Raw genomic sequence first — 27,415 nt, 5'->3', positions numbered from 1 at the left:
AAGAATTCGCCTCCAAGGTTATGCTGACCATCAGCTGGTAGCTCAGCCCGGCCTGTGAGCTGAAGGCCTCAGTTCCTCTCCACACAGGCTTCTCCACGTGGCCTGAGCTTCCTCACAGCAAGGCAGCTGCATTCCAAGGACAAGCATCCTGAGAGAGAGCACCAGGTGGGAACCTCAGAAGCTGCAGAGCATCACTCCCACAGTGGTCTGTCGGTCGAGGCAGTCACACATGCCTTCCTGGGTTCAAGGGGAGGAACCTGCTCTCTTCCTGTTAAAAAGGGAACCAGAGCATGAGGAGCAGAAAATATCATTGAGGCCACCTTGGAAAAATACCATCCGCCCTCCACCTAAGTGTAGGATTGGCTGTCCAGCCCAGCAAGAGCAGTGTTTGAATTCTAGAAGTTTTTCCTTCAATCTAAAGGACAGAAAATTCACTCATGCTTCTGATCTGGTTTCAAAATAAATGAGCCTGGAAAGGCTCTGATAGCAAAAGGCATGCTTGCTATTTGCCTAAAATCATTTTAAATAATATAGTCTTTTTAAAAAATTAACAAAAAATAATAAAAGCCTTCCTGAGGGATGAGACGCTGAGCTGTAGAACTTTGCTCTTCCAAGTTCTCCCCATCAGGCCCTGTCAAGGAAAGAGACAGGCCGGGAAGTAGAGCTGGGCACCCTCAAGGTCATTCTGCCTGAGGTTCTGAGAAAGTGTTTGGAGTCAACTCGGTGTATTCCTCCACCGGAGGCTAGACTTGTGGTTAGCCGCACAGAACTGTCGGCTTCAAAGGGCAGTGCCCTGGGAGGAGGGGAGTATCAAAGTCCAGAGAAACCGCTTTGGCAGAACCTGACTTTTTTTTAAACAGTCAAGTAAGTCTTCTATCCCAGTGCCTGTGTGTGAAGCACCTTGATCTCTGTAGAAAAAAACTTGATAGCAATCTAATAAATAAGTTGAACCATACCTTCCCACTCTCACAACAGCGTTAATTTAATTTAAAATGAGCATGTCTAATAGGCAGCACTTTGAAAATGCGTTTCTGGAATTTGTGGTTTGGATTTCAGTCTCCTGAAAATAATATATTTTATATCTACTCCATGTGTTTGGACTCCAACTTGTTTTGACTAAAGGACATGATTTGTCAAGATGTTTTCTCTGCTGAAATTGGCATGAGGAGGGCGGGTTGTATCTGATGAAATTGCACAAGGCCCTTTTACCTCCTTTTACGAGCGTTGTTAAACTGCGTGGTGTTGTTCCCTTTTGTATATGGCCGTGCTTAACTGGAAAAAAAAAATAAAAGATTTATGAAAAACACTCACAGAGGACTCAATGCTTGCCTCTGGGCCCTCAGTAGGAGTTCCTGTGAGTGCTCCATGGCCTGGGCCCACAGGATAGAGGGGGCAGCTGCTCAGGCCCACCCGGAAAAGCTGGAGCTGAGATACGTTGTTGGCAATTAACCAAGTGGCACTAACTTCATCAAGGAAAGCCCTCATCGGGAGGACCGAGTGTCTCCGAGAATGCAAGGGCAGCCATGCAGTGAGCCTCAGGAAAGATTGGGCCCAAGAACTGGAAAGCCATTAGGAAACCAGACAGTTCTTGAAGACGGGCTGCGGCCTGCAGAGATGCCAAGAACCATCCCAGCTCAGTGTCCATGCTCAGTGAACGAGAGTCAAGTGAACGGCTGGGAGCTGTGCCACAGGTGCTGGTGCTTCTTAGGAGCCTTGACTGGGCCCCATCTGTCTTAGGTCAAGTCTCCATTCCCAGGGGAGGGTCTCACATTGGGCCTGGGTCAGGGGCCCATTCCTGCACCATTCAGTCGAGGTCGGAGGAAGGCAGGACCACATTGTAACTACGCGGCTGCCAGGAGCCCACCCTGTGGCCATGCAGATGGAGGGGACTGTTCATGTGTGAGCTGGACAGACATCTACAGATGCAACTATGATGGGGTGAAGGAAGCTGTAAGGACAAAGGGCAAAAATGATGAGCTTCAGGTGCAATTTGATGTCAGATCCCTGGGCTGAGGATGGTCATCAAGTCCAGCTCCTCATCGGTTACATAAGAAAAACACAACTCAGAGATGGACTGTTGTCTTAGGCCCATTATACTTAATAGTGTTTCTGATGAGAGGAAAACATGTCAGCATTTGGTGTCTGTTGATTAAATCAGCACAAGTCTTGGAATTTGTTTGCAATACTATTTATAACTATTGTTTATATTTTCTCCTTCTCAATTATGCTCCATACTGTGGTTTGATTTTTGTGTAACATTTGCTAAATAAGATCCATAAGTTCTAGTGAGTTAGATCTTGGAAGGAGTCATTAAACACAAACTTGGTTTTGGCCGGTTACAGACTTTGCCTGCCTGTGAACAATTACGAGAGCCTCTTACATGCTAGTCACTGCTGTGGGTAAGGAAGATGCAGACAGGCTAGCTGTCCTACCTGCCACAGCACAGCTCACATTGGAGAGCTTACAGTTGGTTAGGGAGAAGGACAGGAACCTTGAGAGTTGTGGGGACAAGAGAGAAGTGGTGTCTGGGCGGGCTGTGAGAGTACAGAGAAGGAGGTGCTTAATCAGGGAGTCAGAGGAACTGAATGTGTCTGACCAGGAGTGAGATACAAAGTGATGGAAGTTCCGGGCTAAGTCGAAGGAATTCCAGGTAGCTCCAAACGGCTGGAGCTCAGAGCAGCCTGTGAGGAGTGGAAGAAGATAAGACAGAGAGAGAAGCAGAAGGCAGGTCACGAAGGGCTGGAGGCTTGACATTTGACCAGAAACCATGAGGTTTTATGCCATGTTTTTTAGGAATATAGAACCAGTGTATTAGAGAAGGAAATGGCAACCTGCTCCAGTATTCTTGCCTGGGAAACCCCATGGACAGAGGAGCCTGGCAGGCTACAGTCCACGGGGTCATGAGGGTTGGACACAACTTAGCAAGCAAATCACCAAAACAACCAGGGTATATTTTATAGAGATCACCTGGCAGCAGGGAACGAGGCCAGACTGGCATCAGATTAGGGAGAGAAGGTAAGAAGAGTCGGGGTCAGGTAGGGGCTGAGGGGATGAAGGCAAGGATGCAGCCCTGGTGGGTCCCACTGGACTGGGCATTGATGGGATGTGGAAGTAAATGAGGGCATTGTCCAGGGCCCCTCGTCCAGTCGGGGATGATTGGATGGCAGGTGTTTACATTCTCTCTGACTCAGAAGCAGAAATGGAGAAGAAAATAACTTGTGTTTTAGAGTTTAGGTGCCTGTGAGACAGCTTTGCAGCTCAGCAGAGCCTGGGCCTGTGGTAGCGACCTGGGGACACAAGCCCTCTGAGGCCTGGACCATGGACAGGGCAGGGCCACTCAAGGAGGGTGTTTGGGAGAAGAGGCCCCAGCAGTCAGGAACACAGTGTGTGATGGGACAGGTCAAGCAAGAGGAGAGCCCAGGAGGCAGGAAAGACACTGAGAGGGCTTGGAAAACAGAGAGGGGTTGGGGTGGAGTGGGGAGTCTCCAGAATGGGGACGCCATCCACGGCAGCAAATGCAACAGGGAGGTCAAGCTAATGACAGAGTGACTTTGGCAGCAGGGCAGCCTTTGCACTGAGATGAAATAAGTCCACGAGGAAACTGGTAATTGGCTGACATTGCCAAAGAACTAGAAGTACAGAGTTTTAAGAGATGAAAGCTAGTAAAAATGCTTTCAGTTTGAAGAATCTGTTTATAAACGAGGGCGTGTGGAATGTATCCCACTCTTCTCTGAGGCAGACCTGGATTTCTGTCTCAGCCCTATAGCTTATGAATTGGAAAACTTGGGACAAGTCACTTCACCTCTGTAAGCCTCACTGTCTCTGTCTGTAAAATGGAGCTGCTACATACTTCATAGATCCTAAGATTGTGCAAAGTAATGCTTGCCCTGTGCGTGCCTGTGAAGTCGCTTCAGTTGTGTCCAACTCCATGCAGCCCTATGGATTATAGCCCACTAGGTTCCTCTGGCCGTGGGTTTCTCCAGGCAAGAATGCTGGAGTGGGTTGCCTATTCCCTTCTCCAGGGGAATCTTCCCTACTCAGGGATCAAACCCATGTCTCTTACTTCTCCTGTGTTGGCAGGTGGGTTCTTTACCGCTAGTACCACGTGGGAACCCCAACCCTGCTTTATTTCCTCCATAGCACTCACTGCTTTCCTCACTTATCAATTTACTTCTGTATTTTGTCATTTTCCCCAACAAAAATATAAATTCTTTGATGGCAGAAATTCTTCTTGGTTCATTTACTGCTGAGTTCCCAGTGCCTACAGCAGTGCCTGGCCCATAGTACTTGCTCAATAGGTATTTGTGGAATGGATGAATAAATGAATAAAAAGCGGAGCTGGATGTCAAGTGTTCAGTGGCAGCAGCAGTGCTGTTACTGACTCCTTTTGGGACAAGAGCCATTACGAGGCCACCTTCAAAGTCAGCACAGCTGCTCTCAGGGCCCAGGGACCTTTGAGCCAACGCTCCCATTATGCTGTCTCTCTCCTGCAACGCCCGCCCACTGTTGGAGAATGGAGGACCTGACTGTTGCCTGTGCTGGGGACAAATGAGTCAGTCATGAAGAGAAACAGAGTGGAGGAGAATCAGCAGCTGGGTTCCCGGAATGCCCAGAGAACTCCAGGGAACCAGGAGCAGAGGAAACACTTCCCATAGAAACCAGTCAGGACATCAAAGAGTGCTCTTGGGGCCACAGCTGCAGAGAAGGTGTCGGCAGCCTTGGCTTCAAAGGCTGGCTAAATGGTGGGGAGAAATGGTCTTCTCTGACCAGAACTGATGTCTTAAAATCACAGCCAGTGAAGGTTTAGAAATGTCTTAAAGTCACAGCCAGTGAAGGTTTAGAAAATGAAAGAAAGGGCAGTGAGCCCGACTTGCTTTATTAATCTGCGTGTTTATGATGGCAGTAATGACGTTTACATCTTGCAACTTCAAAGTGCGCTACACCGTGAACTCACATACAAATGAGACTCAGCCGAGTGTAGCTGATTATAAGGAATGTGTTATTCTGATGGAAAAGACTGGAAAGACTCCACTTCCCAATAGTCTGCCAACTTGATGTGTTCTATAAAGGAAGCTGGTATCAAAACATAAATCTAAACAGAAACCAAAATAGCAAACAGCAACATGCATTAATGGCACCCGTTAATTTGTACCAAAATCAACATTCTCTCAACTCCTTGGCCCAGGGGTATTGATCCTTGTTGCTGTTTCTTTTTTCCTTTTCATCTTTCAATGCATCCTTCCAAGATTCTTGCAGTGTATTTCAGAGTCCGGACTCTCTTATGGAAAGCATATGTCTTTGAGAACATGCTGTACCAATGTGAAGTTCTGAAGCCAGTTGTATTTCCTTCCCAGGAATAAGTGAGAAACAATTGTTTGTAGGGTTGGAAGGAACTTCAGGTTGTTACTCAGCCAGGAAAAACATGCATAGAACGGAGTGTCTAAAAGATCTCTCTCTTAGAGAGAGAGCTAAGGAAAGAAAGACATCTCCAGTTAACCTGTGGACCTCATCCATTCATTCATTCTTTTTATTCACGCAACACTTGTTGAAAGTTTACCATGAGCTAGCTCTGTGCCCAGAGCCCAAATTACCAAGATAGATACAATCAGTCCCTACCCTCCAGTAGCTTACAGTCTAGGAGAGGAGATAGGCAAGCCTATCAAGGTTGCAGCCAGTGTGACAAGGCCAGAGCAGAGGTGTCTATCAGATTCGGGTCATGGGGCAGGAGTTGAGAGGTGGTTAAAGAGAGATTTTTAGAGGCAAGGATGGCTTTTAAAGAGAGAAGAAGGAGGTAAAGAAGAGCAGACAAATATGCAACAAGCAGCAAAGGTTTACTGTATAGCACAGGGAGCTACAGTCAATATCTTCTAATAACCTATAATGGAAAATAATTTCAAAAATAATGTATGTGTATTTGTATAACTGAATCACCTTGCTATGTACCTGAAATGTAAGTCAACTGTACTTCAATAAAATGCATATATTAAGATAAAAAGAAGGAGAGGCAAGGGCACTTTATACAGAGGAAGTTATCCATGCCACGTAACATAAAATGATGCAGATGGTGCTCAGAGTGTGACGGGCGCAGACAGAGGCCACCGGTGTGGCTAGGCCAAACCCACCGGTGCAGTCCCAGCCAATTCCTGTGGGCCCCAGATGTTTCCCACTAATATAGAAAAACCCTCAGATTATATCATTGAGCAAGAAAAGCAAAGTCCAGTACTGAGCGGCTAGAAGTCAAAATGGCAGTTGCCCCTTGGCGAGGTAGTGACGTGAAGGGGGCTTGAAGGGATCCAGAGTGCCAGCTTTCTGTTTCTGATCTAAGTACTGGTCACAAGGGTTTGTTTAGTTTATGAAAATAAATTGAACACTTGTGATAAATGCTCTTTTCAGGGCAAGTGTTCAGTAAAATGTTGCATGTTTAGCAAAATTTTCTTTTTTAATATCATGCATTCATGGATGGTTCAGGTCTTTGAGTGACTTCAGCAAACAGTGTATATGGAGGAGATGAAGATGGAGACAAAAAGCAAAGCCATGTGAGAAAAACCTTCTGTACTAAATTGAGGAGTCTGAACTTTATCTTTCCTGGCTCTGAGCATGCGGTGGAGGTGACGGGTGTTTAAGAGTGTAACCTCTGCAGTTTGGCCCCTGCCTCCACGATTTAGTCACTATGTGTAAACTTCAGTCTCTTCATCTGCATCATATACCAATGATTGTATTTGCCTCCTAAGGATTTTTGAGAATCAGATAAGATAATGCACAAAGATTCAATAATAAATATTTGCACTTTAGAAAGTTCACTTAAGCAGGAATGAGAAGAATGGATGGGGGTGGCCAGATGAGGGACAGGAAGACAAGTTAGAAGACCCTAGCAATAATCTCGGAGAAGGCAATGGCACCCCACTCCAGTACTCTTGCCTGGAAAATCCCATGGACGGAGGAGCCTGGAAGGCTGCAATCCATGGGGTCGCTGAGTCGGACACAGCTGAGCGACTTCACTTTCACTTTTCACGTTCATGCATTGGAGAAGGCAATGGCAACCCACTCCAGTGTTCTTGCCTGGAGAATCCCAGGGACGAGGGAGCCTGGTGGGCTGCCATCTATGGGGTCGCACAGAGTCGGACATGACTGAAGCGACTTAGCAGCAGCAGCAGCAATAATCTAGTAAAGAAGAAATGAGGGAGTTCCCTGGTGGTCCAGTGACTAAGACTCCAAGCTCTCATTGCAGGGAGCCAGGGTTCAGTCCCTGGTCAGGGAGCTAGATCCCACATGCCACAACAAAGAGTTTGCATGCTGCGACTAAGACCTAGCGCAGCCAAAATAAATAATAAATATAAGTATTAAAAAGAAGAAGAAATGAAAGCCGACCAGAACAGGGATAGTGGGAATCAAAAAGAGATCAGTAAATTGGAGGGGGCAGAATTAATAGGACTTACCTAGGAGATCAAAAAGATAGCAAATCTAAGATGACTTCTGGGTATCTGGCTCAGGGGACTGTGAAGGTGGTGATGCTTATAAAAAGTTAAGGAATAAACTTGGCGGGGGTGGGGAGTGGTTAAAATCATGCATCAAATTTGAAATGTGTTGAGTTTAGGAATGCCAGGAGGCATCCAGGTGGAGATGGCCACTGGAACTAAATAGAGATGCTAAAGACATAGATTTGAAGAATTAAAAGATTATTGGAGGCATATAAGTAGATGAGGTCCTCAAGTGAGAGTACCACAGTTCACTTCAGTTCAGTTCACTTCAGTCACTCAGTCATGTCTGACTCTTTGTGACACCATGGACTGCAGCACGCCAGGCCTCCCTGTCCATCACCAACTCCCAGAGTTTACTCAAACTCATATCCATTGAGTCAGTGATGCCATCCAATCATCTCATCCTCTGTCGTCCTCTTCTCCTCCCTCCTTCAGTCTTTCCTAGCATCAGGATCTTTTCCAATGAGTCAGATTTTTGCATCAGGTAGCGAAAGTATTGGAGCTTCAGCTTCAGCATCAGTCCTTCCAATGAATAGTGAGAACTGATTTCCTTTAGAATGGACTGGTTGGATCTCCTTGCAGTCCAAGGGACTCTCAAGAGTCTTCAACACCACAGTTCAAAAGCATCAATTCTTCAGTGCTCAGCATTTTCACATCCATACATGACTACTGGAAAAACCACAGCTTTGACTACATGGACCTTTGTTGGCAAAGTAATGTCTCTGCTTTTTAATATGCTGCCTAGGTTGGTCATAACTTTTCTTCCAAGGAGTAAGTGTCTTAATTTTATGGCTGCAGTCACCATCTGCAGTGACATTGGAGCTCAAAAAAAAGTCTGACACTATTTCCACTATTTCCCCATCTATTTGCCATGAAGTGATGGGACCAGATGCCATGATCTTCGTTTTATTAATGTTGAGCTTTAAGCCAACTTTTTCCACTCTCCTCTTTCACTTTCATCAAGAGGCTCTTTAGTTCTTCACTTTCTGCCGTAAGGGTGGTGTCATCTGCATATCTGAGGTTATTGATATTTCTCCGGGCAATCTTGATTTCAGCTTGCACTTCATCCAGCCCACTGTTTCTCCTGATGTACTCTGCATATAAGTTAAATAAGCAGGGTAACAATATATAGCCTTGACATACTCCTTTCCCAATTTGGAACCAGTCTGTTGTTCCATGTCCAGTTCTAACTGTTGCTTCCTGACCTGCATACAGATTTCTCAAGAGGCAAGTCAGGTGATCTGGTATTCTCATCTCTTGAATTTTCCACAGTTTGTTGTGATCCACCCAGTCAAAGGCTTTAGCTTAGTCAATAAATCAGAAATAGATGTTTTTCTGGAACTCTGTTGCTTTTTTGATGATCTAACAGATGTTGGCAATTTGATCTCTGGTTCTTCTGCCTTTTCTAAATCCAGCTTGAATATCTGGAAGTTCACAGTTCACGTATTGCTGAAGCCTGGCTTGGAGAATTTTGAGCATTACTTTACTAGCGTGTGAGATGAGTGCAATTGTACGGTAGTTTGAGCATTCTTTGGCATTGCCTTTCTTTAGGATTGGAATGAAAACTGACCTTTTCCAGTCCTGTGGCCACTGCTGAGTTTTCCAAATTTGCTGGCATATTGAGTGCAGCACTTTCACAGCATCATCTTTCAGGATTTGAAATAGCTCAACTGGAATTCCATCACCTCCACTAGCTTTGTTTGTAGTGAGGCTTTCTAAGGCCCACTTGACTTCACATTCCAGGATGTCTGGCTCTAGGTGAGTGATCACACCATCGTGATTATCTGTGTCGTGAAGATCTTTTTTGTACAGTTCTTCTGTGTATTCTTGCCACCTCTTCTTAATATCTTCTGGTTCTGTTAGGACCATACCATTTTGTCCTTTATCGAGCCCATCTTTGCATGAAATGTTCCCTTGGTATCTCTAATTTTCTTGAAGAGATCTCTAGTCTTTCCCATTCTGTTGTTTCCTCTATTTCTTTGCACTGATCACTGAGGAAGGCTTTCCTTGCTATTCTTTGGAACTCTGCATTCAGATGCTTATATCTTTCCTTTTCTCCTCTGCTTTTCACTTCTCTTCTTTTCACAGCTATTTGTAAGGCCTCCTCAGATGGTCATTTTGCTTTTTTGCATTTCTTTTTCTTAGGGATAGTCTTGATCCCTGTCTCCTGTACAATGTCACAAACCTCCATCCATAGTTCTTCAGGCACTCTGTCTATCAGATCTAGTCCCTTAAATTTATTTCTCACTTCTACTGTATAATCATATGGGATTTGACTTAGGTTATACTTGAATGGTCTAGTGGTTTTGCCTACTTTCTTCAATTTAAGTCTGAATTTGGCAATAAGGAGCTCATAATCTGAGCCACAGTCAGCTCCTAGTGTGTTTTTGCTGACTGTATAGAGTTTCTCCATCTTTGGCTGCAAAGAATATAATCAATCTGATTTCAATGTCGTCCATCTGGTGATGTCCACATGTAGAGTCTTCTCTTGTGTTGTTGCAAAAGGGTATTTGCTATGACCAGTGTGTTCCCTTGGCAAAACTATTAGCCTTTGCACTGTTTCATTCTGTACTCCAAGGCCAAGTTTGCCTGTTGCTCCAGGTGTTTCTTGACTTCCTACTTTTGCATTCCAGTCCCCTATGATGAAAAGGGTATCTTTTTAGAGTGTTAGTCCTAGAAGGTTTTATAGGTTTTCATAGAACTGTTCCACTTCAGCTTCTTCAGCATTACTGGTTGGGGCATAGACTTGGATTACTGTGATATTGAATGGTTTGCCTTGGAAACGAACAGAGAACATTCTGTCATTTTGGAGATTGCATCCAAGTACTGCATTTCTGACTCTTTTGTTGACTATGATGGCTGCTCCATTTCTTCTAAGGGATTCTTGCTCACAGTAGTAGGCATAATAGTCATCTGAGTTAAATTCACCCATGCCAGTCCATTTTAGTTCGCTGATTCCTAGCACAGGGTCAAAGATAAAGGCCAAGGAGTATCGACAATTGAGCAGACCAAGAAAAGGAACCTATGAAGAAATGTGAGAAGAAGCCATGGGAAAGGCAGCAGGGAGACCCCAGAGAGAGTGCTATTGTGGTGGCCAAGAAGGATGTCATCAGCTGGGACACATGCCACAGAAATGCCCAGATAAATGAAGACAAATGTCTGTCGACCCCCATCTGTGACAGCCATTGGTGACTATAGTGAGAGCTATTACAGCGGGACAGCTGGACAGAAGCAGCACGGCTGTGGGTGTGTGGTACCTGGACTGGAAGACAGCCGTCAACAAATGCAGTCAAGGGAAGGAGCCACAGGGCAGAAAGTTGGGGGGTGGGGCGGGGAGTCTAGTCTTTTTCTAAAGATCCAAGAGTTCTGTAACTTTGCCCAGTATTCCACACTGCCCATTTGGAAGAAGTTTAGACCCACTTTTCCTTCTTTCTTCCTGCCTTTTGTTTTTCCCCTCCTTCCCCCGATTTCTCCCCATCCTTCCCTCCCTCCCTCTTCACTCTGAGTTTCCTCTTCAGAAGCCAAGGAATAACTTATGTAACTGGAAGCATTTAATGTATTACCTTCCTAAGTGTTCTAAAATAAGATACTGAAAAGTTATATTTAGGCAAGGGAGTCAGAAGAACCAAGTTGAAAATAGAGTTGGAGCCAGGGTAAGAGAAGGGCTGGCTCTCTTCCTCTCAACCTGCTGCCCACCCTGCCACTCATGGGGACCATCCTTCGGCCCAAAGACGGCTTATGTGTTAGTGAGTGTTGTGAGCACAGACACTTACCTACTTTGCCTACCCTCTTCTGGCTGGAGACCAGCCTGCTTCTCCCACCTCTGGCTTCACTGGTCATGCAGCCAGCTGGCAGCATCCTTCCTATAATGACTCCATGCGGCCATCCTGCTCACTCCCCCCAGCTGGTGACCTCTTGCCTGCAGAACTTGGCTCATACCACTTGCACCCACTCCTCACCGAACCATCCTGAACTTGCAGGTAGGACTGAAACACACTGTCTTCAGGAACCCTCTCTTGTCCCCTTCAGTTAGTCACCAGGTGTACACGTTGGCATTGTGCATTTCCTGAGAGGGTGCCGGGAGATGCTCTCATTTGAGTTGTTTGTACTGTGCCTCATTGGTGAGACCTTAAGGCCCCGGCAGGGATTCTCCACGACATTCAGTGCAGCATTGCATGCAGCTGCAATCCTCAGCTGAGGTTGGTTTGCAGAAGGTAAGGGCATGAAGTGCCCTCAAGGGTGGGCACGGGGCTCTTGCATCTTTGTGCACCCTTCACTTCCTCCTCCCTAGGGATGTGACCATCTTTCAATGCCACAGGCATTTATTGAGCACCTATTCTGAAACGGCACTAAGTACTCTGGGACTTCAGCAGTGACCCAGGCAGACAAGATCGCTGCCTCCTCAGTTTGTGTTCCATTAAAGGAGACAGCCATCAAAGAAACGTGTGTAAGCAGAGACGATGACTCCAGGCTGTGGCTATCGCTTGGAAGGAACTGCACAGGCTCCGTAAGGCAGGAGCACGTTTGTGTTGAGACTTGTAGACTGAAGAGGAAGGGAAAGTTGCCCTCAGTATTCTCTGTTATTTAATAGCTCCTGCTCCTTTAACTGGAGAAGTCAATGGCACCCCACTCTAGTACTCTTGCCTGGAGAATCCCATGGATGGAGGAGCCTGGTAGGCTGTGGTCTATCAGTTCAGTTCAGTTCAGTCGCTCAGTCGTGTCTGACTCTTTGCGACCCCATGAATCACAGCACGCCAGGCCTCCCTGTCCATCACCATCTCCCGGAGTTCACTCAGACTCATGTCCATCGATTCCGTGATGCCATCCAGCCATCTCATCCTCTGTTGTCCCTTTCTCCTCCTGCCCCCAATCCCTCCCAGCATCAGAGTCTTTTCCAATGAGTCAACTCTTCGTATGAGGTGGCCAAAGTACTGGAGTTTCAGCTTTAGGATCATTCCCTCCAAAGAAATCCCAGGGTTGATCTCCTTCAGAATTGACTGGTTGGATCTCCTTGCCGTCCAAGGGACTCTCAAGAGTCTTCTCCAACACCACAGTTCAAAAGCATCAATTCTTCAACGCTCAGCCTTCTTCACAGTCCAACTCTCACATCCATACATGACCACAGGAAAAACCATAGCCTTGACTAGATGGACCTTAGTCGGCAAAGTAATGTCCCTGCTTTTCAATATGCTATGTAGGTTGGTCATAACTTTTCTTCCAAGGAGTAAGCGTCTTTTAATTTCATGGCTGCAGTCACCATCTGCGGTGATTTTGGAGCCCCCAAAAATAAAGTCTGCCACTGTTTCCACTGTTTCCCCGTGTATTTCCCATGAAGTGATGGGACCGGATGCCATGATCTTCGTTTTCTGAATGTTGAGCTTTAAGCCAGCTTTTTCACTCTCCTCTTTCACTTTCATCAAGAGGCTTTTTAGCTCCTCTTCACTTTCTGCCGTAAGGGTGGTGTCATCTGCATATCTGAGGTCCATGGGATCGTGAAAAGTCTGACACGACTGAGCGACTTTGCTTTCACTTTTCACTTTCACGCATTGGAGAAGGAAATGGCAACCCACTCCAGTGTTCTTGCCTGGAGAATCCCATGGATGGAGGAGCCTGGTGGGCTGCCATCTATGGGGTCGCACAGAGTTGGACACGACTGAAGCAACTTAGCAGCAGCAGCAGCAGCTCCTTTAACTTCTCTTTCAATAAAATATTTATGTAAAGGGCTGTAGGAAGGCGACGTGCCGGGCATGCTCCTGGTCAATGGGCAAACACCCCCTAACACATTGTACCCCTAACAAATTATAATCTCTCGAATGGCTATTCACCGCCCCTGAAGACGCCTCTAATGCTAGGTTTTGTTTTGCAGGTGAGCCGGCCTCATCCCAGTGACCACCCTCTCCTCATCCTCTTCGTGGTGGGCGGAGTCACAGTCTCTGAAGCCAAAATGATCAAAGACCTAGTGCCCTCCCTGAAGCCGGGAACCCAGGTACTGAATCCTCAGTGACGCTTGGTGACATGATCTGAACGGGAAGCCTGGACAGGGGGAAGGGTGGGCCTCCATTAGGCTTCCCAGCCGTCTGCGTCACCATCCCCCAGCATCCTCTGCCCTGCTCCTTCTGCCTGTCCCAGGCCCGAGACCTCTCCTACCCCTGGGCTACAGTGCTGTTCCCCCGACTCCTGAAAGGCATGTCTTCTCTGATGTCCAAGCAGTGCTTAATTACTCTTACCAGGCTCTAGATAATTGAGGGCGGCTCCCAGGGACCCTCTCCACCCCATGGAGAGGACAGAAAGATACCTCGTCCGGACAGTGACAAGTGCAGTGTCTTTCTTCTCTGCCTCCTGCCAGGCCCCGTCTCCCTCCCCACAAAATGCCCCCGGTGGTTAAGGCACAGTCCTCCTCTATCTGCCTTTTACTGGCCAGGTGAGAAAAGCCTTCGGTTTTCTCACTGAACCGACAGGATGGGGTGACTGTGAATCTTAACTCAGAGACGGGAGAGAATATGCTTCTTAGTGTTGCGCGCAGCACACAGCCCTCGATACAGATGGCCAAGGGCATTATCAAAAACCACTTCTGAGCAGTTGCCACCCTACCCTGCAGCAGGAGCTCGGGGAGAGGGCCTTGAGGAACAGGCAAGGACTTCCCTGTCTCTGGAAGCTCTCAGCTGGCTGGGGCAGCAGAGCCTGTAACTCAGTAGGACTGAAAACTCCTTGCCTTAGTAGTTTCCCAAAGCAGCCTGAAACAGGAGGCCGCAAGCAGACTTTACATGGGAGGGGATCCCAAGAAGTGGAAGGGAGGGGACTGGAAGAGAGAGAGTGGAAGGAGAAAAGCAGGTACAGAGAGCGTGGCTGGGCTGCTTGCTGCTGTGGGCACCCCGGGCCAAGGACTGTCCTCGGAACTGGAGCGCCTGGGACTTCACCCTGAGGTTGAGGCTTGTCTCCTGGGGCCTGTCTTCAGCTTTGTGTTGGGTCTTTATGCTGCCAGCAGCCTTCTGTGGTTTGGAGACAGCAGAACAGAGATGCCAGTGCAGTGGTTCAGGTAGGATGCTGGCTCAGAAGAGAACTGTCCGCCACAACCGCACAGAATCCTGGTGGTATTCCAGCCATGCCTGGCTGACCACACACCCCCACTCCCCAGGGGAGAGGTACAGATGCCCATGTCTCCCACTTTCACCCACTCAGCCAGCCAAGGAGCCCCTATTCCCGCTGGCATCCCAGGCAGCTCGCTGATGGCTCCCCATTGCTGACCTAGCCTCCTGAAGCAAGTGTGCATTCCTTAAGGACAAAGACTGGGCCTTCCCAGGCCTGTGCACAGGACAGGAACTCTGTCACCTTGTAGAAAAGGCCAGATCTCTGTGGGTCTCCAGACACCCAACTTAGGAAAGGGACCCAGGTGTCCTGGGAGCCATGATATGTTTTTGAGCAAAGGAGTGACCCGTCATTGGCTATGGCCACTTCTGCTCTTACTAACACCTGTCTTGGTCATAGCTGGTGGGATTTCGGATAAAGTGGTAAATTCAGCCTTATCTCACACCCACTCTGTCAGCAGTGTCCAGGGTCTGTTTAGTGAGCAGTTGTTTTTTTGAGCAAGACATTCTTTTTTTTATCAGCAAGCATGCTTCTCACTGCCCCTAACATGGTGAAGCGAATTCTTAGCTGCTGCATTGTTAACTGGCTGACAGACATGTTAATCTCCCCTCTAAAAGGATGAAATGCACACTTTTTCAAAGCCGTGTGACCTGAGTTTGACAACAGAGACCCGGAATCTGCAGTGGCTCAGTGGCTGGGCTGCAACTGACCGACCTTGTGCTCAATCATCTGCAGAGAGAGTGGCTCAAAGAATTGGGGGCTTAAGGGGCAGGCGTGCCTGCTGCTTGTCCTTTGTGCAGAAAGCTCCCCCTGAAGAGTTAACAGGGCCTAGGAAGATTCCAGAGAGGAGTTATTTACCATCATGGCCTTCATTCCAAGTCCTGAAAGGAGGTGGATTATCTGCCTGTTTGCTGGAGCGACACCTGCGGAGGCAGGTCTCCCGGTATTAGACCTCCACAGACTGGCAGCTAAGTCAGCCCAGATCTGAGATGTAACCAGCTCCAGCTTCGGAGGTGCATTCAGAGGGATGAGGGCTGGATGCTCTGGCTGTACACGGAAAGGCCTGCTGATCTGTCACCTGCTTAGACCTCTGTTGGGGCGTACGTGGGAACAACTGAAGTGGGGCAGGTCTGGCAACCAAGAGAGTGACTCTAACCTGACCGATGATTTAAACATACGTATCTAATACTGCTGTCTGATACATATCTAATCCAGCCTACATGTAAAGGTCCCTGGGGATGAGGATTTGCCCCTTGCCCATAGCCTACCCGAGTTCTGGAGGCCTTGGCCCTTAGGACCATTTGCTCTGACGATTCCACCTCCATTCCTTCTGAGGTCTCACTCAGCAGTTGCTGCCTGTAGCTCCCGGGCCCCCAGAATCTCCAAACAGATCAGGCTCACCCCTCCTCCACAGGTCCTCTTCCAGGCTGCTCTTCGCCAAACTAGATGTCTCCAGTCCCTCCAGCCACCTCACCGCAGCCCGTGCCATGAACCTGGGTATCCCAGTTCCCAGGCAGCTCTCCTGGGACCCTGGTCTCTCTTTTCAGGCTCACTTACACCTAAGCACCTCCCTTGCCAGGGGCTGAGCAGTGCAGAGGTGCTGGGGCCACCTCCTCCCACCACGGCCCCTACCTGCCGCTAGGCCTTCTTTTTCTACCCCTTTCTGCTGGCCTCTCTCCCTAGCCTCAGGACTTTGCACTTATTTTAATTCCAGCACCTCAGAAAGGATCTGGCACTGGGTGTCATGATTGCTCATTGAATATTGAACACTAGAGGGCTTCCCAGGTGGCTCAGTCGGTGAAGAACCCCCTGGAGAATGTAATGGTATCCAGTAGTCTTGCTTGGGAAATCCCATGGACAGAGGAGCCTGGGGGACTACAGCTCATGGGGTTGCTAGAATTGGACATGACTTAGTGACTAAACCTTCACCGTTGACCACTGGAAACTCTACTTGCATTATTGAAGTACTGTAAGATAAAAGCAGTTTTTCTGGAGACTACACCAGCCTGTTATTGATTCTGAGATTATGGACAACTAAGACCACCCTGTCTTTTGCATCAGTTGCTGTAATTCATATCTATTCCGTACCACATAGATGCTTTTTGGACCCAGGAATAGGAACTTAACAGCCTCTTAAATTGGATTGGTTAATTATTCAGTAAACATTTACGGAGCATCTCCTCTGTGCCAAGCACTGTTCTTTGTGCTGTGGATAGAGCAGTGACCAAGCCAGACTTGTACCTGCTTTCATGGAACTTACACTCTAATAGTGAGTGACTGACTGACAGACATCAAACACAGAAGCTCCAGCCAGTCGTGAGTGTTCTGGAACATAGGCAGGTGCTCCGATGGGAATACCTGCAGGAAAGGGGTGGAGGCGGGAGGGTCGTTCCGATGGCATCAGCTTCTCCTGAAGGAGAGGGTTGATGAGCTGAGATGTGCAAGGCATTCAGGGATCCACTCATCAAAGGAAACTGCCAATAGAAGCCACGTAAGGCCCACATTTCTTGGAGAGAGAAAAGCTTCCTCTAAATTATTTCATCTGACTGATGACTGTCATTTATAACTTTGTTGCTACTTCTGTCTTGGGTATTCCTTTGGAAAAGGTGTATAGATTCATTACATATTCGAATGTGTTGTCTGTAGATTATAAGATAAAGTCAAGCACGTATCTGCTGATACTTTTTAAGTTGACCTGTCTTTATACTTAGAGTGTGTTGTGTGTTAGTCGCTCAGTCGTGCCTGACTCTTTGCGACCCCATCGACTGCAGCCCACCAGGCTCCTCTGTCCATGAGATTTTCCAGGCAAGGAGACTGGAGTGGGATGCCATTTCCTTCTCCAGGGGGTCTTCCCAGCCCAGGGATCGAACCCATGTCTCCTGCACTGCAGGCAGGTTCTTTACCGACTGAGCCAGAAATGTCTCTTAATAGTAGGCTTCCCTGGTGGCTCAGATGGTAAAGACTTTCCTGCAGTGTAGCATCCCTGGGTTGGGAAGATCCCCTGGAGAAGGAAATGGCAACCCACTCCAGTAACCTTGCCTGGAGAATTCCATGGACAGAGGAGCCTGGCAGGCTACAGTCCATGGGGTTGCAAAGAGTCAGGCATGACTGAGCAACTGTCACTCACTCAAGGCACATCCAGAAATAAATTCTCTTTTACAGAGGGTGATAAGGATCTCATGAAACAGTGGCATTCAGAAACCACGTTAGCACCTGCTAGTCCCAGAGGATGGCTGTGCTACACTACAGTGGGCGTGTTTTCTCTGCTCTCCTCCCCTGGTTGTTGCTAAACGTGCTGATGAGAGAAAGTGGGCAGCTAGAGAAAGCCCTCTTCCCTGACTACAAAAAAAGGGATCAAACAGGCAGCCTCTCAACCCCACCCCCAAACAGCCACAGCCACAAGCAGCTGACTTTGCAGGCTTGCCCTGGCTCTGGAACGCATGTGCCCAGCACTGGCCTCTTCTCACTGCAGACAGCTCTGCAGGCTGAACCCTGGAGCTGGGAGGTGGCCAAGATGCCAGCCAAAGGCTGGGATTGTGGGAGGAAAATAACAGGGAGGGACCCTCCCAGAAAGCACAGGGAAAGGCCAGCTCAGGAAACAGAGAGAGACAGAGTGGGCCAGACCTGCCACCATGGCTCTTCACGATACACGTTGCCCAACCACGCTTTCATGTGCGTCTACATTTCTGGAACCAAACACTCAGTGAGACTGTAATAGAAAAAAAAAAAAAGTAGACCCAGAAATATGCTCATACACTTACAATTTTGTGCCACTGTAGACGTTCAAGGATAACTAAATCTTGACTCTAAACCCTGGCTCCAGGTTATTCTAAAATTTAATGCAAGCCCTCAAGGAGAGAAGTCAGGCGACTTCTTTTTTTTTTCTTCTGGCCTGCATTTAATTTGTTATGAAGTTTCCTATTCCAAGGAAAATGTCAGTGAGATTTACAATTTTTCTTCTTTACCTTATAATTTGAAATATTAGACAGCATCACACATGTTCATATTATTCATATTAATATTGCCCTTTATTCCTATATACTTTGTGTATCTTTGATATTTGATGCAATCCTCTTAGCAATGTTGAAGTCATTTGCAACAGAAGTTTCTTATTGTTTTCCCTCAAGTAACTTATTTTTAAACAACCATCGGAAGGGACAAAAATGGAGACATCTGAAATCTCAGGGGATTCTTTAGAAGAGCCTAAGCACAACACACTCACCCCACCAGCAACACAAAGGCAATGGGTTTTCCAGAAAGCTTGATCATGTCTGTTTTAATCCGCTATCCCAGTGGTTTAACAAGACACTTATGTTTAACACACGTGACACCTGTACAAAGGAGGGCAAATAGTGCCCTGAATATGGTATGTGCTCAAGAGCCAGTTCATCAGCTGGATGAATATGCATGTTGGTGCCTGTGCATGGGAGTTGCTTGTACTGGAAAGCATCTCCCAAGCTTAAGAGAAAAATGGAGAAAAAACATTAGTGTCCCCTGCTCCTTTCAGTTCACAGTGTTGGAAGTCAAGGGATATGAGTCTAAATCCTGGGCTGCCCTGCTTCCTCTCTTTCAGCAGAAATAGAACAGGAAGATGCTGGCACCTCCAAATTATAGCAATGGCCCAAAAAAGCGAAAAGTGGAGAGAAAGCAGGTGGACTGGGCCACTCCCGCAGGAACTAGGGCAGTCTGAGCACAGAGACAAGCGGTTCTTCTTTCGGCTGGAGGAGAAGCTGCATGGAGCCCCAAAGGCTGCTTTTTAGGGGCTTGGTTCCAAGGTGCCCTTGGGCCCTCTGGCCCTGCCTCACAGATGGAGATTTTCATCCTTGCCCTCGGTTGCTTGAGAAAAAGCCGGTCCTCTGAAAGGAAGTCTCTAGTGTTTAATTTGCCTCATGTTGCATGTTTGATGACTATGTTTATAAAATTTAAATTTCATATCCAGCAGGCTGATTTAGGATTGCTTTAAGCATTTTCTTTTTCATTTTAGAGTGCCTTTCTGCTCCCCCTCCCGCCATTTAGCTAAGATTTTTATAATTTTAAGGACTATTTTAGTCAAATAATGCAAAAATACCTTTACTTGAATAGGCTAGAAAACTGAAAATGAACAAAAGACACCTGAGATGTGAAAATACTTAAGGACCATCAGCTATTATACTGTAAAGGAAATGTTAGCCATATGATCCTGCTTGTTCTTCAAAATAGGAATTTTAGACAAATGGGTTTTCAGTTAAACCAATTTGAAACAAATTTACACAGAGCCATTATATTTGAGCTACCAGAGCCTCTTGTGAAAAACTCACTGCTGAACATGGCTAAACCCACTCCCTCCTTCCTAGTCTTGTTTTTGTTTATTCAATTAATCAATCACTGGCTAACTTATTGTATCAGGGATCTGCTAGGTATCAGGCACTGTGCTAGGAAACAACAAAGAAACTCAAGGAAACAAGGAGTACAGTGTAATAGCAACAGCCATGGGAACATCCTCAGTCATCAGGGAGAGGTGGTCTGGGAAGGCTTCCTGGAGGTGGTGATGCCTGAGCAGATCGTTGAAGGATGACTAAAAGGTCTTCAGGCAAAGAGTTGGTAACTCTGATTCTAGATGAAGAAACACCCCCAATGTTCCATTTGTGAAACTGCAAATAGTTTAGAGTGTCTAGAATGTGGAACTTCTGATAAGGGGGATGCTGTGGCCAGGGGCCGGGGTGTGGAGTGCTGAGCCGCCATCAGACTCCAAAGTCTTGCGATGCTCTCTAAGAGGGTCAGGCTTATAGATTTTTGGTTTGTGGTTACCATAAGTTTTTGATATAGTAATTTATCTACATACAAGACTGGTCTCTTAATTTCAAATGCATGTCCGATAGCCTGCATTTGTACTCTCCTCTTCTCACAGTTGCTGGTTTTGAATTCGTATTTGTGTGGGGGTGATTTCCTACCCTTACTGTACATTTGCCTTTACCAGTGAGCTTTCCCATTCATAATTTTCTTATTTCTAGTTGTGGCCTCTTCTTTTCCATCTAGAAAAGTTCCTTTAATATTTGTTGTATAGCTAGTTTGGTGGTGCTGAGTGCTCTTAGCTTGTGCTTATCTAGAAAGCTTTTGATTTCCCTATTGGGTCTGAACAAGCCTTTGGGTAAAGTATTCTTGATTGTAGGTTTTTCCCTTTCATCACTTTAAATATATTATGCCTCTCCTTCCAGCCTGCAGAGTTTCTGCTGAAAAATCAGCTGATAACCTTATGGGGATTCTCTTGTATGTTATTTGTTGCTGTTCCCTTGTTGCTCTTAATATTTTTCTCTTTGTCTTTAAGTTTTGCCAGTTTGATTAATGTGTGTCTTGGTATGTTCTTCCTTCAGTTTATCCTATATGGGACTCTCTGTGGTTCTTGGACTTGAGTGACTATTTCCTTTCCCATATTAGGGCAGTTTTTGGCTATGATCTTTTCAGATATTTTCTCAGGCCCTTTCTCTCTCTCTCTTCTCCTTCTGGGACCCCTATAATGTGAATGTTGATGCCTTTAATGTTGTCCCAGAGGTCCATTAGACTGTCCTCAGTTCTTTCATTCTTCTTTGTTTATTCTGTTCTGCATCAGTGGGTCAAGCTTAGAAAGGGTGGAGGAAGGCAGTCAGGATTTGCAGCCTGTGAGTAAATGCTATCAGACTTACACGTGAGGAAGACGTCTCTGGCACATCCGCCTCCCCTGTATCAGCCCAGTGACTGCTCTGTGCTGAATACAGGGAACGCAGCAGAGGATGAGACTAGAGAAGGTGGTGCTGCTAATGAAGGTGATAATAGCAGGCACCATTTTAAGCCCCTCCAAAGTCTGTCATTGTGCTGAATATTTTATATCTATGTTCACATTTGATCCTTATGATAGTCATGTGAAGTGGATGTCATTATTTCCACTTCACAGACAAAGAACTTGAGGCTCAAAGTGATCCAGCAAATTCTCTAGGGTCCGTCGTCTGGCAGGTGGCCTATTGGACACTCCTAAGGCCACTCTACCATCTGGCGGGAGTCCTTGGTCCCAACATCCTTCCCTCCTAATGACACTGACACCTCTCAGTTACTTCACAGACTGCCTTTGTTTTCCATTTGTTTCTTCCCAACCCTCCAGAACACACACCCAAGACGGCCTCTGGTTCAGCCCTCATGCCAAATACCACTTGTCTAGTTGTGACAGGGTCCCGGTCCTTAGTGCCGGCTCAGTGCAGGTGACTGGGCAACAGTCCATCAGCCACGACTGAAAGCCCAGCCTCCACCCTGAGAGTGATGGATCTTTGGGCTTAGTTGTCACTGCCCTGGAAGTCTGCACACACCCGAATCTACAGCCTTTCCCTCCCAGTTCCTCTACCATGTTCATGAGATGCACGCATCCTCAGAGACTCGCTCTAGCCGTTATACTTGCCCTCACCTGAGCCAGAGAGAAATCTGCAGTCTTGGCTTTGGAACTAAGAACCCCAGGGGTTAGCATGGTCTAACCATGGTGGTTAGCCCCATCTAACCCAGGTGGAAGGGTCTGGCAAGCACAGGGCAAGGGAGGGGCCTGTGGCCTAGCTACCTGTCCTCCTGTACTTCACGAGAGTCTGCTCTCGTGCGAAGGATTCTTGTCTTTATGTGTGCTCTTTTTAAAATATCTGAATAAGGGTCTTTTAACTTGTTATCTGGGCTTCCCTGGTGGCTCAGATGATAAAGAATCCGCCTGCAATGTGGGAGACCTGGGTTTAGTCCCTGGGTTGGGAAGATCCCCTGGAGGATGGCGTGGCTCCCCATTCCAGTATCTTTGCCTGAAGAATCCCCATGGACAGAGGAGCCTGGCGGGCTCTAGTCCGTGGGGTCACAAAGATTCAGACGTGGCTGAGCATCTAAGCACAGCACAACCTGTGGTCTATGAATCCTAGTTAGCCACAAACTTCACCTGAAACTGTATTCAAAATCTTATATAGATGAACATACATGTATTTTTCTAGAGAGTTCTTAGCTTTCATAATATTTGAAAGGAGGCCTGGGCTTCCCTGGTGGCTCAATAGGTAAAGAATCCGCCTGCAATGCAGGAGACCCAGATTCAATCCTTTGGTCAAGATGATTCCCTGGAGCAATGGCTCCCCCCTCCAGTATTCTTGCCTGAAGAATCCCATGGACAGAGGAGCCTGATGGGCTACAGTCCACGGGGTCTCAAGAGCTGGACACGACTTAGTGACTAAACCACCGTGATCCAGTCACAAAATCACAATCAAACAGCAGCTCAGAATTGCTGAGCAGCTTGTGTGCTTTAGAGTCTTCACCTTGGGTAATCCTTGCCATAATTCTACAAACTTTTATTTTTCTCCTGGGATGGATAAAGTGAGGCCACAAGTGGAATGACCTTCCCCAGGGTACGTAGCCAATCAGCCATGGTACCAGGCTCTGCTAGCATCTGATGAGCCTGCTGGTCTGGGTACCACCATTCTCAACTATCTGTTGGACTTGGTCTCGAAGACCCTGAGGGGTGAGTAGAGGCCCTCTCCAGAGCCGCGTATTCCAATGGTGTCTACACCATGTGATAAGAGGATGCCAGTGTTCACTCTCTGCCCTCAAACTCTCATCACATGGCTTTCAAGGAAAAACGTGAGCACAGACTGCAGTGTACTTCTTCTGCCAAAAATATGACTTGACTGATATTAACCATATATTTTCAAGGATAATTCTCTTTCAAAATAAAAAGTAATCACTGCTTTCAAAGGTTAATTTTTGTTTTAAACAGAAAACTTTTTAATACTGAGAACAAGAGAATTCTAAAATGCTTTCTTCTCTCCTCCCTTTCCTCTGCTTGTCCTCCACGTAAGAGAGTAGGCTCGGTTTTTGGCCAGTGAATTGCTGCCTTATTGGTTTCGTTCTACCTAGCACAATATGGGGTGCAGAGGGGAAGAGAGTGAGTGAGTCTCTTGCTCCCCACCAAGAGACCCAGCCAGGTGGTGTGACCCCTTAAAGCCCAGGCTTTCTGGCCACCTGGGACCCCTGCACTCAGGAGCTGAGCTCTAGAATCTGACTCCACTGCCTCCTTCCTCACTTCCCTCCATCATCTGGGTGTAAAACCCCTACCTGGGAAAACCTCACCAGATTGACAGAGCACATCACTGCCCCAGCCCAGCACTGGGAACGAGCTCTCCCAGTGCTGCAGAGGGAACTCTGCCCCCCAGGAGTAGCTGAGCCTTGGGGAAGCAGAAGGGGATACGATGACAACAGGCCAGAGAGGTCCAAGTGTCCCTGTGGACTCAGGGAGTAAGCAGCCTTCCCAGAGCCCTTGATAATGGAGAAGTGACCCAACAGGCACTTGGACACTGGAGCCAGCCTGCCTGGGTTGGAATCCTGATTCAGCTTCTTCCTGTGTGTCCTTGGTCAAGTTACTTAATCTTTCTGTTTTTCATTTTCCGTATCTGCAAATAGGGTTGTTACGAAGATTAAATGGATATTAAATGAGAGCATCCTCTGTGCCTGGCACATCCTAAGAACTAATAAATATTAGCAAATATCATTATTATCATCGTCATGGGTGGAAATGTGTCCCCTCCCAAAAGATGTTAAAGTCCGAACCCCTTGTACCTGTGAGTGTGGCCTTATTTGGAAATGGGTCTTTGCAGATGATCAGTTTAGATGAGGGCTTCCAAGGTGGTGCTGGTGGTAAAGAACCCACCTGCCAATGCAGGACATGTGGGAGACGCAGGGTTCAATCCCTGGGTCAGGAAGATTCCCCTGGAGTAGGAAACGGCAACTTGCTCCAGTATTCTTGCCTGGAAAATTCTATGGACAGAGGAGCCTGGCCAACTGAGCAACTGAGCACAATGAAGATGAGGTCATTAACCAGTCCAAGTTCAATGCATGAAACCGGGCACTCAAAGCCGGTCACTGGGACCCAGAGAGATGGGATGGGGAAGAGGTGGGATGGGGGTTCAGGACAGGGGGACACATGTACACCCATGGCTGATTTAATATATGGCAAAAACCACCACAATATTGTAAAGTAATTAGCCTCCAATTAAAATAATTAATTTTAAAAAAAAGATGAGGTCATTAGGGTAAGCTCTCATCCTATGCAACTGTGTCCTTATCAAAGGGGAAAGAGAGACCCAGAGACAGACACGCAGAGGGAGGACAGGGTGAAGACATGAGGAAGCTTGAGAGGGAAGCTTCTCCCTCGCAACCCGTAGATGGAACCAACCTGCCAACACCTTCATCTTGGGCTTCTGACCTTCTGAGCTGTGAGATGATGACTTTCTGGCATGGAAACTGGGTACTAGGAGATAGATACAGTCATCATCATCATCATCACCCACAGCAACATGCTGCTCTTGAGTATGCCTTCTCTCTTTCCCCAAAGGAGCAAAGCCTCCCTGGAGGACAGAGGGACCTCTGTGTGGAGTTCAGATTACCAGATCACAAAGCAGAGGTCTGATTTAGTACAACTGAGCAGCAAGGTGGTGGCTAGGCTTGGCCCTGCCCAGTGCCCACCGGTTAAAGGCTCAGCAGACGCAGCCCCACTGTCCCTGCAAGCCACCCTTCCCAGCCTGCGTTTCCCCTTCTTCCACCTGGGACTCGAGAACTCACTGGCATTCTAGCAGCTGCCTTCTGCCCTCTCCTCCACAGCATCCACTCTATGCCTTCCCTTCAAAGAAGTGTGTTGCATTTTATTTCTTGTTATCAAATAAGCTGGGCTTGGCTCTCCTAATTGTCTGCAATGTGTTTGCCCCTCCCATTGTTAGGTAATCGTGCTGTCCACGCGACTCCTGAAGCCACTTAACATCCCTGAGCTGTTGTTTGTGACTGACCGGCTGCATCCAGACCTTGGCTTCTAAGCATCTCCTAAGAAGATGATCCCCACCTGAGCTGGAAATCCCAATATTGTTGTCTGTTAAAATCCAAATCAGTGTCCCTGTTACTAATCATGGTTATGACTGAATGTTGTCCAAAGGATCTTCATAACCACACAATGTGAAGTATTGCTGAGATTTTTTTAAAATCATTTTTCTAAAGGCATCAAACTGCCTTTCAGCTGGCCTAATTCATGATAATGCCCATTTATCCTTACCCCTCTCTCTGTGATCTTTCTGACTCCACCTGCAAGTTCATTCATTCCAAACAAGTGCCTGTCGGTGAGTGTTGGTAGATTACAAGCCGTTTGATCTGCAGTTGCTCCAGGAGAAGTTAGACATGCTTTAGAATCATGGGTGTCAGGAAAGTTTGGTTTTCAAGATAATGTAGCTGAGGAGGGAACATTGCAAATGGGATGTGAGGCTTTGTTTCTCTCTTGATCTGAGACATTTCTGAACAGGGGAGGAAAAGAGGGGGGCGGCTAGGGCAGTGCCGATCGTCTGCCTCTGTTGTAAATCTCCTGCCTTTACAAAGAGCTGCGTTGTTCCTGTCTGCTCACTGGGCAGGGCTGCCAGCCTGCCTGGAACAGGAGTGGGAGAGAGGTTGATTGGAGCACTGCGACAGCCCATGAAAGGTTTCCTCTCCTCCCAAAGCAAGGCCCCAGTAAAGATATCTGGTCCAGGAGGTCTAGGTTGGAACCCTACCCCTTATGACTTATGATCACACATTTCGACTTCTTTCTTTTCTGTGAATCTTAGTCTTCCTTCTAGCCATAACAGAAAAACCTAGACCCACAGAGTGGAATTATATAAGAACTCCAGCAGAAAGGGACCTCTTGGAACCCATGCATTTGTAGGTGTACAGTTGATGGAAATTTCTAGCATCTCTAAAAGATGTTTATAATAAAGAGGGAAAGCTGAAAAACAATGACTGGTGTGAATTGAACAGGTAGAAGAAATAAAATGTAAACCAAAATGTGTCTCTACTTTTAGTTCTGTGCAAAACACTACCATTTTATGAGAAAACTGAAGTTGGAAATCATTTTGAGATGTCATCAAGGCAGGTTTTCTTGACCCCGACATTCTTTATTTTGTCCAAGTATGTTTTCCACCTAACACTGGTTCTTTCATGGTGCTGAAATAGTGGAGACCCCAGATGCTTTCATTCATTCTACTGAGAAGTTTGAATTTGAGTAAGGGAGAAAATGGCAGATAGCTCCGAAGAAATGATCATTAAAGCAAAGATCACTCTTTTTAAAAATGAATAAATAACCTCTTGAATCCCCTGGTGGTCCTGTGGTTACAACTTAACATTTTCCCTGCAGTTCCCTTAGTTCCCTGACCAGGGAACTAGGCATGGCCAATAAATTAATTAATTCATTAATAAAGTAAATAAGTAACCTGTTGTGGGTCTCCAATCTGTATTCATTTGATCACTCATTCATTCCCAACTCCCCAGTGGCACGTGCCAGGCAGTCCCCAACATTCCAGGACACAGTGGGGAATGAGGCTCATCCTGGACTCCATGTCTCTCACAGAATGAACATCTGGTGCTTTTCCTGATGCTTGGGCCCTGTGAGAGGATCTGCTCAAGGTTAAGTTTCAAACCATATGTCTATATGCAAAGGAAACTTTCAGAAAATACAAAACTCAAACTGCTAACAAGTGGTTCCCTCTGGGAAGGAGTCTATCATAGGAGGACTAAGAAAAGGTGACGCCTCTCAATATATTTGTGTCATTTGAATATTTTCACAGTAGATGTATTGATATATTACTCTTGGGCCTTTAATGTATTTTTACAAGTTGATTTCCTCTTGTATAAAAAGAATATTCCAAAGCTTCTAATCTGAAGTGGTAAACAAAGGAAGTTTCTGATTGCAAATGTTACGTATCATCAGTTACTGTGTTCCCCAAATGCTCACAATACTAGATTAAATATAGCCAAAGGCAGTCTCTGAGTGGTGGGGGAAACATCAAAAGTTTAGTTTATGATCATCTTTTTCCATCTCT

General features: G+C 46.7%; 1 protein-coding gene across 1 annotated transcript in view; it reads left to right on the top strand.

Moving 5' to 3' along the window:
- The window catches only part of SCFD2 (sec1 family domain containing 2), a 397,757-nt gene extending 371,045 nt beyond the window's left edge, over positions 1 to 26,712 (top strand). The window contains exons 8-9 of the mRNA XM_068975329.1: positions 13,345 to 13,464; positions 25,298 to 26,712. Of these exons, the coding sequence (XP_068831430.1) occupies positions 13,345 to 13,464; positions 25,298 to 25,390 (213 nt within the window). The 3' untranslated portion in view covers positions 25,391 to 26,712. The remainder of the gene's footprint in view (positions 1 to 13,344; positions 13,465 to 25,297) is intronic.
- The last annotated feature ends 703 nt before the right edge of the window (positions 26,713 to 27,415 follow it).

The sequence above is a fragment of the Capricornis sumatraensis genome, chromosome 7 (genome assembly GCF_032405125.1).
Source record: "Capricornis sumatraensis isolate serow.1 chromosome 7, serow.2, whole genome shotgun sequence".
Lineage (NCBI taxonomy): Eukaryota > Metazoa > Chordata > Mammalia > Artiodactyla > Bovidae > Capricornis > Capricornis sumatraensis.
This window is presented reverse-complemented; position numbering and strand designations above follow the sequence as displayed.